The sequence below is a fragment of the Artibeus jamaicensis genome, unplaced genomic scaffold, assembly GCF_021234435.1.
Source record: "Artibeus jamaicensis isolate MK-2021 breed Jamaican fruit bat unplaced genomic scaffold, CSHL_Jam_final contig_944, whole genome shotgun sequence".
In the NCBI taxonomy this organism is placed as follows: Eukaryota; Metazoa; Chordata; class Mammalia; order Chiroptera; family Phyllostomidae; genus Artibeus; species Artibeus jamaicensis.
The window spans coordinates 360213-371534 of record NW_026522020.1 but is presented as its reverse complement, the minus strand read 5'-3'; the positions used below and the strand labels follow the sequence as shown (position 1 = coordinate 371534).

The 11322-nt window shown below is 57.3% G+C and overlaps 1 protein-coding gene across 1 annotated transcript; it reads right to left on the bottom strand.

Annotated features, from left to right (window-relative positions):
* Window positions 1-8834, bottom strand: LOC119054309 (uncharacterized). The gene is made up of 5 exons (XM_053655186.1): window positions 8030-8834; window positions 3233-3529; window positions 1348-1490; window positions 264-407; window positions 1-16 (listed from the first exon to the last, which is right to left on the bottom strand). The coding sequence occupies exons 1-5, from the start codon at window positions 8279-8281 to the stop codon at window positions 1-3; spliced, it is 852 nt and encodes a 283-aa protein (XP_053511161.1). The 5' UTR covers window positions 8282-8834.
* Between the last annotated feature and the right edge of the window lie 2488 nt (window positions 8835-11322).

The window sequence follows — 11322 nt, the reverse complement described above, 5'->3', positions numbered from 1 at the left end:
TCACGAGGGTGGAGCCCTATGAAGGGGATTAGTGCCCTCAGAAGAGGGAGCCCAGAGAGCCCCCTCGCGCCTTCCACCTGCTGGACGCAGCGAGGAGTCTGCAGCGTAGAGCAGGAAGAGGTGTTCTACGCTGAGCCTGACCACATTGCCACCCCGATCTCGGAGTTCTAGCCTCCAGAACGGTGAGAAATAGCTGTCTGTGGTTTAAGACAGGACCCAATTTAGTAATTAGATGTTCGCAAGATTGAGAAGATGTTATTTACCAAAATTCCCCTTCAGAAAGGGAAGCACTTCGGAAAGTCCTTGGAGGCAAAAGCGGGAGGGAGAAACTGGTCCCAGAGAAAAAGGGGCGGGGCTCCCGCATCCAAAAGGGGGGCTGGAGGAAAGCGCTCAGAGACATCCGGGAGCTGGAAGGAAATGGAGAGAGGGCAGAGGGCACGGTTGCCTTGGAGACTCTCCAGCAGACGATGGAAAACCATGCCTGTTGTGAGCAGAGTCAGAGGGGAGGCCCGGGGCCTGAGGCTGCACCAGCAAAGAAAGCCGAGGGAAGACATCAGCCCTGGAAGCGTGGTTGTCACGGGGAGGGCTCTGTTCCCCACTAAGACCATGACGTTGGGGTTCTGGTCAGGCTTATCCAAGCCTACAAGAGGCAGGGGGCCAGGGTGGCCCCAGGGAACTGACAGTCACTTGGTGCCTGTGGGCCACCCCCACCCCCTACTCTGCAGTGGGCTGAATGCGGGATTGTCTGAGACTGCCTCCCTGCCCCGGCCTGAGCCGGCCCTGGGAGCCCCCCCTCCCAGGGTGAGCTGCCCTCAAGTCAGGCTTCCCAGGGCCTCAGAGGCAGCTGCCTGAGGATGGTGCAAGCTGGGGCATTGGGTCGAAAGGGCAAGGCTGACTCCTGGCTCCAGCCCTGGCCCCGTACCCCATGCAGTGGACCGTGCCTCAGCTCTCCCGGGACCAGAGGCTCTATCTGCGACGCAGCAGCAGGGAGAACATCCCTGGCGTGTGGCCAGGGCTCCGTGAGGGTTAGTGCTTGGAATTGGGGTGAGCTTCCTTCAAAGAGGTTTGTTTGTTTGTTTGTTTTAACAAAACAATCAGCCAGTTGGTCTTTTTTAGGCCATGGGTCTTAATCATTTTTGTTCGTGGATTCCTTCTGCAGCCTGGAGAGGCTTGTGGATTTTCCCCAGGTAGCAGTTTTAAATACTTAAATAAAATGCATAGGGTTACAGAGGACGCCTAATATGTTAAGAATACAATGATCAAAATTTTGAAACTTGTGATATGAAAATACATGTGCCTCTTTAAAGAGTTAGGCCTTGGATAAGGTCTAGGGACACATTTACTAACCATCCCAGTTTTGCATTAGTGAGGAGCTGAGCCGACGTGGTGTTTTGGAATATCTGCGTGGTCTGCGGTGTGATACGAAAATGGCTGTGATTTCTGTTGGTGACAGAGTCCCGGGAACCATCCACACCACTGCAGCGTGACACCTACGCACACAGGGAAGAAATGCTAGTTTCAGTTAGCCATTAGTGAAAATAGTGCATAATGTTTTTTCCCCAACCAGTTCACGACCCCCCAAATTCCACTCCTGATCCCCGGGTTGGTAACTCCTGGTTTAGGTGGAGATGTAAGCAGACCCAGAACAAAGGTTCTTCCTCGACAGAAGGATCATATTATTTGGGTGTTTTCTTGGTTCGTGAACTACCATGTGGGCTACCAGGGTGCCAGGCTCTTCCTCTGGGCTGTGAGCTATGGGCCCTCTAAGACGCTGGCCAGCCCCCGCTGGACACAGCACTGCAGGGCCACACTCTCAGGGGCTCTCTGAAAGCAGGCACCCGGACCCCAACTCTGATCTCTGGGATGCAAAGTCAGGCTTTCCTGTCCAGGTGAGCTAGGGACGTCCAAGGGGCAGAAGCAGGGGAGTTCGGCGGACGTGCTGTCCTCATTTCAACAGGGGACGGCAGAGGCTGCTCGCTGGGCTGTGGCTGACGCCAGGAGCCCCCTCCCACCCAGCCACCCTGCTCCAGGGGCCATGTTTTGGGAAATAATGGCTGAGTGTGGGAAAGTGGATGAAAAAGAGCTGTTCAGCCTGAACCTAGACCACCAGTCGCATGCTAACCTCCGAGACAGCAGCTCCCTCTCCAGAGCAAACTGCAAGAGTGACACCTTGTGACAGCAAGGAGCAATGGTAGCAGTGGGTTGTGGGGACCCTGCTTCTCCTCCTGAATAAGGAGGCCACACTGGACTCTTCTTTCTTGTTTTTTTTTTTTAATAAAGGTTTTTGTTTTAATTTTTTAAAAGATTTTATTTATTTATTTATTTTTAGAGAGGAGGAAGGAGGGAGAAAGAGAAGGAGAGAAACATCAATGTGTGGTTGCCTCTTGAGTTGCCCCCACTGGGGACTTGGACTACAGCTCAGGCATGTGCCCTGACTGGGAATTGATCCTGTGACCCTTTGGTGCACACCCTGCCCTCAGTCAGAGCCACACCGGCCAGGGCTGGACTCTTCTAATGGGATGTGGAAGCCGAGCATTTCCACGGAGGCGACGTCTGAGCTAACGCCTAGTTCCTGACATGGCCCAGTGATCCCGGAGCCCAAGGCTAGAGAGTCTGGGAGCAAAATGCCATCAGCTCTCTGTCCTTGGCACACACTGGAAGAGAGACAACAGGACTCTCAGCCCCACTGCAAGGCTGCCCAGGCCCACGGACAGGCCCACACCAGGGCCGTGCCATGCGCTGGGCCCCACAGCCCCTGGGCCGAGTCTAGAGGCCTGGAAGGGCTAGTAGTTATGACAGAAGCTGTAGGGTCCACAAAGCCAGTGTTTCCGATTGGGTTCTTTGCAAAATAAGTTTCCTGACCTCTGCTCTGAGCTTTAGGCTCTTAAAGGCAGAGACTTGGTTTTGTTTATCCCTGGATCCCCAAAACTTAGCAGAGAACCCCACACATAGTAGGGGCTCCATACATTGTGTTAACTGCATAAGCAAGTGGCATCTGGGCTGAGTCACGCAGTCCGTGCCCCTTACTTCAGAAGGAGGCTTCGCCTGGAAAGCACCCTTCTTGCATTCCTGCCCGTTGGACAGGGTGACCCAGTGCCATCTTGCCCAGGACCCTGGGTTTCCTGGGACCCTGGACAATCTGTGCAAAAGCTGCGAAAGTCTTGGGCGAACCCAAACAATCTGCTCACATTGTATCGAGCAGCCTGGCCTCTTTCCATGCAGAAGCACCCACCTGCCCTGTGTGGGCCAGGTAAGTCCCCCACGGGTTGCCGGGCAGACCTGTGTGCACAGCAGAAGTGGGCACACAGAAACGGCTGCGTAACAGCCGCAGATCCACACAACCGTGTAAAAGAGCAAGGCGGTGCCCCTCGCAGCGCGGGGCCTGGAGAGGCTGTTGCCATGGGGATTCTGGATGCTTCAGAGCAAAGCCACCGAAATCTTGTTGAACAGAGATTGTGAAGAAAGCGAGGCTTCCTGGGGAGCGGGAGTCTAGCTGGGTCTGAACCAACGAGGAGGAATCCAGTGCCTGCTGAGAGAAAGACAGCAGTGACCTCACTGGTGTGTGACATCCCCAGTGTTCATTCGCCAGTTTCCAGGGAAAACAAAGATGGTCACTTGGCCGTTTCTGAGCCAGTTTTTGTGGCCCCGGGGGACTGAGGCACTGACCAGCCAGCCTGGCTCACGTGTCCATCTCAGGGGGGCAGTGGGGGGCACTGCCAACTGTGCCGCCAAGCGCGTCACCTGGAATGGATGAGGAGGTGCGGGAGAGAAATCGAGTTTGTGTGTCGAGCTTGATTCCTTGGGAAGCAGAGCGGGAAGCGAAGGCTCGGCTGCCACTCCTTTGTTAGGGAAAGGGGAGCCCGGGGAGCAGGAGGCAGGGAGAGGGGCGTGGCCTGCCGGGCAGGAGGGGAAGCCAGCTGACCACGGCTTGGTGGCAGATGTAACCGGCTGCTCGGTCTCACAGCATCATGCTCTGCGAAGCTGTATAAATAACTATTTATCGGCTGAGTCATTCGGAGGAAAAAGGGAGAAGAATTTGTCCACAGGCAAACATCCCCCATCCGTTCACTTATCGGGTGTTAACTGCCAGGACTTCCTGGTTGCCTCTGGGTAGGTGCGGTGTGTCTCACACCCTACGGTGCAGGGAAGCCCCAAAGGCAAGAAGTATGCAGCCTGAGGCCGGGGGCGGTGGGTTGTGCCTGCGTGAAGCCACCCGAGTCCATATAGAGGTGGTGGTCTCAGCGGAGGCTGGCACTGGTGGCCAATGGCCCTGAGATAAGTGAGAGGGTCCAAAGTGGCACCTGGAGGTGTCTGATACCCAGGCAACCTGAGAGTAAAGGGCGAGATAAAACTGGCCGGGCCACGGCCCTCCTCCAGGCCATCTGGTCGGTCTCCTGCCTCCTTCTGAAGCTGCAACCAGGGCTGACTGGTGTTGGCACAGAAGGATGACCGGGCTGGAGCAAAGTCTGGGTTCAGAGAAGGTCCGCTGTCTCCAGTGGGAACCAAGGAGTAATCCTCAAACCCCCGCCACCACCCCCAGAAAAGAAAAGGCAGAATGAGCTCCTCTCTGGAATCCAAAAAGGCCCTAAAAAGGGGCCTCAGCAAACATCTAATTAAACTCTAAGAAGTCGGAAACTCTCGGGACCCTTTTTTTCTTGCACATAGCACAGAAGTTCGGAAACAGAGGACTCGGGGGAATCGAAAGTTAAACCGCCAAGTCTGGAATTTTGCCTGAGGACCTGAGGGGTGGCAAGCAGGTGGCGGGCAGGGCATCCTGGAAGAGCCAGGGTCCATCCAACCCTGGCTCATGGCCAGAGAAGAGAGGGAGGATTTTGTGGCGAGTGTGCCCTGTGCTGGAGTCTGCTCACCTCACCCTGCCTTGGTCACACCCCCGCCCTCCTGGCAGGGCAGGGACTCCAAGGTCGTGGAGTCCAAAGAGCAGGAGTCCATCCCTTGGCCTCAGTCACCACCTACCTGTGCAGGAATGATCCAGGTTTCTTAGTCTGGTAGGAGCTTGGCCAAGGTCAAACAGGAAAGTGAAGACAGTGACACAGGGCATCACCAAACCACGAAACTCCTGGCCCTCATGACACAGGAAGGCATTTAATATGAATCTAACACATAGGTCCCCTGCCTCACTTGTCTGGTCCAGACACCATTCCCCACAGTGCCCCAGACTCTTCGTCACGACACTCAGCGCACTGTCCGGAAACTTCCTACCCACCCTAGCCCGCTGGGCTGCGCTCTGGGATGGGGGCCTGTTTCCTGTTCACGGACCCACACCACGCTGCAGGCACTCAGCCATGCTCCAAAAACCTGGGTTTTGTATCTTGGTCTAGAAAGTGGGTCTGTGAGTTCCTGGAGGATGGGGCCAGTGTCCTACCCATCTCTGTCCCCCTTCTCTGGACAGGGCCCAGCCATCGAATGAGTGACATCTCTGCACTCACTTCCTTTTTGGTTCCACCCCAGCCTGCCGCTGGGCAAGCCAAATCCTGTGCAAAGGGCCTTCTCTTAACAGCTTGGAAAACTGACATGGGCTCTGGCAGAGACTGGAGGGGGAGGGGGTGCGGGGCTTCCTCCTGGCCTCCCCAGGACAAGAGGTGGGTGGGCGGTGCTTTCCCGCTGGACGGAGCAGGGCTGCCCAGCCACACTGGAGGGAGATACCTCTTCTGAGCCCGGGCATCTGAGTCCCTGGGCTAGGAGCCAACCTTGCAGTGGGGCCACCAAAGCCCCGGGATTTGGTGCTCATCACTGAAATACTGTCCTTTCCCCCCAGTGTTTGTCCCAGTTCTGAAAAATGAGAGTTGTGTGACCAGCAACAGCACAAAGTCTGAGTCGGAGAAGATCCAACTGGAAACTCTCCTGGTCTTGGGGGCACAGTCCCTTCTCAGAAAAGTCTGGCCTGGGGAGCCTTGGCGACAGCAGTCTCCGCGGTAACGGTGGGCCAGAATGGGCACTCAGGTCCTGCTCGGGTCTCTGCGGCCAGCTGGGCGGCTCTGCTGTGAGGGGGACCCCCAGGGGAGTACCAACTGGGTGGGCACTGGGGCTCCATGTGCACCGTGGACCTGGGGGCGGGTGCACCTGGGGCGGTCAGGGGCTGGGAAGTCTCCCCGATGCCTGCGAGAAGAGGGTGCTCCCGAAGCAGGCTGCACCTAGCCCCGTACCCCATATTGCAAAACACCCAGTCACCACAGCCCAGGCCTGCACCCGGTGAACTGGGCATTTCCAAACATTTTAGTCTTTTGCCTCTTTTGAAATGAGAAGGAAGGTCTTTTGCTTCCCAGATTGGGTTAGAGCTGCCCCAGTTCCCAATGACACGGCGCTCCATCAGAGTGCTACGGACCGCATCCAACCACCTGAACACAGAGAGGAAACCCAGGACCGATCCGCTGCACACCTGCTTCCTGCAAAAATCCTACAGCCAGGGTCCCCGCAGAATGGGCCCCCAGACCTGCAGCAGCACCCGGGCAGAGGGTGGGGGCAGGGGCGGTCTTCTCTTCAGAGCCTGAACTCACCCCTTCTTTCTCTTCTCCCCTGTCACCCTTCCCCTACACTGCTGATAGCTTTACAGGAATAACCAGCTCCCAGTTTGGGGCCCAGTGGGGAGGGGCTTCTGGGGGGGGGCAGTGAGCAACGTCAGCATTGTTCTGCAGGGTCGGGGGCTGTGCTCCACATGGTGGCCTCAAAGTTGCTCTGCTGGTGCCTGGAAAAGGCCCCCCTGGGGCCAAGTCCAGATTCTGGGCATTTGGCTGCATCTCCGGGGGGGGGGTCTCAATGAGCAGAGCAGAGACAGGGGGCAAGACCAGAGGGGGGGTGGTTTCAGAGGCAGCCGCTGAGAGGACAAAGGGTGGGAGAAGTATCCACCACTGCCTGGCCACCCAGCCTCCTCGGAACTAACACTGATAGTGAACTCTTCGGAGCCGCGAGCTGAGTTTACGCATTCTTCCAACTACCACGAGCTCAGCCGAGAGCTTCTGGAGTCCCATCACCACCAGCGAGACAGATGCTAGCCCCACTTCACAGAAGGGGAAACTGAGACTTGGAGAGACTGCACACCTTGCTCCAATACACTGGGGGAGCTTGTATCCAATGGCTCCAAACAATTTCACCCTTCCCTGTACACATGACACTTATCCCCTCAAAAGGTGGCACTTATGTCCCCTCCTCTTGAGTCTGGGTTGAGTGCAGAACTGCTTTGACCGATAGAATAGAGAAGAAATGATGGGTTGGGACCTCCAAGCCTGGGCATTGAGAAGGCGTGGCCGCTTGGGCTTCCTGCGTTTTGGGGCCCAGCCTCCATAGCGTGGGGAACCCGAAGGGGTGGAGGAGAGGCCACATGTTCCCACTGAGCCCAGTCCAGACTGTGAAACCTTGAGCAGACACGGCAGTTTTAAGCCACAGGCTTGACAGGGTTTATCGTGCAGCAATAGATGATCCAAACAATCACAGCCCAGAAGTGGTGGAAATGGGACTCAAAGCCAGGTCCCAACCCAGGCCTGGTAGTCTAAAGTCCCCTCTCTTTCCACCCCCACCCCCCGGGATGACAGCTGCCACTGATCCGCAGGGTAGGACCTGAAGTTCTGACTCTTCCCCCTGAGACGCGGCTGGGCCAACTCCCTTTCATGTCCCGGATGCAGGGTGAGCTGCCCTCGGTTCCAAGGAGCGCTGAGCAGCAGGACTGTCCTCCTCACACAAGTCCCTGAGCCCCCAGCCCAGCCCGGGGAGCAAAGAGCTGGCCTCAGGGCCAGACCCAATGGCCCAGGACACTGGAGGGCAGCCTGGGAGGACTGGGGGATACGTGGACCTCATGAGGTTTGTGGACCCATTGTTCTCCCCACAGCTCCCCCTGAAGTGTGAAGTCCAACACGCTGGGAGGAACAGAGGCTGGTTGAAGTGGGTGGGTCTGGACCTGAGGAAAGACCGGGAATGTGCCCCCTAGTCAGACACTCCAAAATAAAGGACTTGCAAAGAGTGACCCTTCAAACCCACCCTGCAACTCTTACCCACCCCCCACTTCAGGGTCACTAACCTCAGAGGACGTTTCCGGAATAGTCGGCGTCCCACGAACTGCGTCTCTGCCTTTGGCTTCATGAGAGGGGCACCCGCGGGACTGCAGGGAGCTTGGAATGTGTGCCCTGCTGCTGGGAGGGGCTCCCTGAGGGCCTGGTGGCAGACAAGCTCCTGAGTGAGCGGGGAGCACCGTGGCTGGGGCTGGCTGCTTGGCGCACAGAGCAAGGGGAGGTGGCCGTGCCAGGCGCGCCCACGCCCGCGTGGCCTGCATCAGAGCAGGTGGGGTGGTCTCAAAAGCACTTCGGTCCAGCCCCAGGAGACTGGAGCCGGCAGACTGTTCCCCTGTGCTGAGGTGCAGTGAGCGGTGAGGATGGGGGAGGTGGGGACCAAACACCCCAATGAACTCCTGCCCCAGGGAGGGGAACGGTGCCAGACACCACCAGTGGCCCCTCCTGCCCCTCCCGGAGGGCAGGATCCCCCACCCGTGGTGCCGGAGGAGCCTGGGGAGGCCGAGCCCGGAGCAGGGGCTCCTTTGCCAGCCACAGGCTTCCCGTGAGGGGCGGGGTTTGGAGGGTGGAGGGCGGCCACGTCAGCGTCAAGTGGACCTCGGGGTCCCTGCTGCTTTTCATAACTAGACACTGTCATTCCTGAAACTGGGCTTTGTGCCTACAAGTGACCCCAGGAATGTTTGTGATCTTGGATGGACCCCTCCCCCGCCCAAAGCAAGACATCTACCTTCGATTTTATTCAAGGTTAGGTGAGAACCTACCCCACTGAGCAGGTTTGACAAGGAAGTGGGAAGAGAAAATGAAGTTGTTTTCTGATCACAAGGTTCTCCAGCTCAAGTAACTAGAGTCACAGGACGCACTCTGGCTAAGCGAGGTGGAAAGGAATTCCTTGGTAGGACACGGGGTAGCTCGGAGACGCGCCGCTGGGCTGGGGGGCAGCGCCAGCAGTCGGCCCGGCAAGGGAGCCCCAGGCCCGTGGAGGCCACGGAACCACTGAGACGACACCCCACCTCCTTCTGTCCCCAGGACACGGGGGACTCGGTCTTTGCTGTCCCCCATTCCGTGTATTCTAAAAATTATAATCGGAGGCAGCCGCCGTCTCCCATCTGTTGGTGGGGAAGACCCCCCAGCACAGCTGCAGGGTCCAGCCGCTGCACCCTGGGGAGGGAAGGAAAACGGACATTTCCTAAAAGGGTGGACCCTTCACCGGTTGACCTTAAAACTGCAGTCTACCTGAGAATGGCCAAGATTACGTTTTCTGCTACCAGGCTGACTGGGGATTTGGAAACTAGGTTGTTATACCAAACAGATCATTGCAGGGAAAAAAAAGACACCTTTTGCAGGTGTCTAGGAAATTCATACTTACCCCAGAGATAATGGAAGACGAGAACAAAGTGAATCAGTAAAATCACCTGGCAAATGCTCGAAAAGCGTGCCTCCCTCCCTGGGGGCGTGTTGGACAAAGCTCCTGGTCAAAGTCATCACCCTCCCTCCCCTCCCCCCACCCTCCCCTCCCCCCAGGGCACTGCTAGCTGCTCCCCCTTCTCGTCGTCCGGTTAGGTGCACGGGCCCGTGCTCCAGTGGGGCTGCAGGACCTGGGAGCTTCCCGAGCTGAGGCTTTTTGTCTCGCAGGTGGGAGGCTGGCACCCCAACCTCTGTCTGCTCTCACGTCTCCCGCTGTGCGCTCCAGCAGCTGCACCGCGTGAGACACACAGCGGGGACGAGGAGATGCCAGCCTGCAGGGTGTCAGGGTGCCACTGAGTGCGGCCCCCACCGTCTTGGGAAAGCACCGTGCATCCCTGCTGCCCCCAGCCCTGGACCCTAAGCATCCTTTCCAGCCCCCTAGCCCCTGCTCAGGGGTCTCAGACCCAGAGGGTCACAGGCTCTAACGTGCTGCCCCCACCCTCTGGCCTGCGGGGGGCGCTCTGCTCTTTCCCGCTGCTTCTGCCATTGCTCCACATCAGCCTCGGAAGCTCAGTAAATCCCCTCCCCTGAGCCCCATGCTGTTAGGCCACATGCAAACCACGTGCTCTGAGAGCTGGAAAAGACCTTGAGAAGGACTTAGCCCCCACGCGCTGGGGAGGGGCTGGTAGGAGCCCTGGCCCGGGGTTAGTCCACCCCCGCCACACAGCACATGGGAGGTCAGTGGCAGAATTCACGGCCCCCCGACCTCCAGGTGTGGGCCCTCTTCCCTCCGGGGACACTGAGTACAACGCTTCCCCTTAAGGGCCTGACCCCTGGGGATGACGGGCTCTTCCTCCTTCTCCAGCCAGAGCTGGGGGTGGGGCATGCCCAGCCCAGCAGGCATCCCTGGGGTGGACGGCAGGGGCCAGCCCCCCATTCCCTCCCTAAGCACTTATTGAAGCTCTGAGGTCCCTGATAAGTAAGACTCTAACACCCGTGGGTGGTAACTCCTTCAGGCAGAGGGCTGAGAACAGTTTCCATGGAGACCGCCCAGGCTCTGGTTTCCATAGCAACACTTGCAGGAGGTTACGGAGCTTCCAATTTATGTCAACTGAACATCAGCAACTGCTCTATCCTTCAGGCCAACCTGGGCCTAAGACAGGACTTCTTGTCTAGGATGGGGGACAGACCACGGGGGCCAGAGGGGACGACGGTGTCACTACCGTTAGCTGATGGTGAGGACATTTTCCCAGCCAGCAGGCCCTCCTTCATCCTGGCTGCAGGGTGTCTGTATCCAGAGATATGCACACACTTACACTGTGAGGAGCACGCATCTTCCTGACAGAAGAGGACACAGCCTCCCAGCGCCCTGCCCTTCAGGGATGACTGGGGACAGGGTCTGCAGTGTGCCTCCAGAAGCGGAATGCGCACACCCGCAGGCAGAGACCCCTTTAGACAAGTCAGAGGTGGGATGTGTGGTCTTGCTCTGCCAACTGTGTTACCCTAATTACAGATCTCGGAGAACTTGGCATCCCAGCACCAGTGACAGTGACCTCACTCCTTGTAATGGCAACAGAATATGGTGTGTGCAGTAAATAACCACCCAGTTGAGGGACTTTTGTTTTCAGTTTCTATCGCCATGATAAACGTCTCTGCCCGTGTATTTCTGTATACTTGTTTGAGTGTATCCGTAGGATACATTCCCAGCAGAGAAGTTGCTTGGTCCAACACATGGCATTTTAAAATTCGATTCATGTCAAACCGCCACACAGCCATCACTGGCACAGGCGGGCTCAAGCCTCCTTGAGGAAACCAAAGCAAACCACAGAACCAGCCTCCCCAGCTCATTTGATGAGGCCAGCAAAAGTAATACAAAACCTGAAAAAGAGTACAAGACAGG

Coding starts and splice junctions, on each gene's coding strand:
- LOC119054309 (XM_053655186.1), bottom strand. CDS start 8,281: ATGCAGGCCACGCGGGCGTGGGCGCGCCTGGCACGGCCACCTCCCCTT. Junction 3,530..8,029: donor TTCCGGAAACGTCCTCTGAG/GTTAGTGACCCT, acceptor TCTTTCTCTCAG/CAGGCACTGGATTCCTCCTC. Junction 1,491..3,232: donor ACCTGGCCCACACAGGGCAG/GTGGGTGCTTCT, acceptor CTGTGTGCGTAG/GTGTCACGCTGCAGTGGTGT.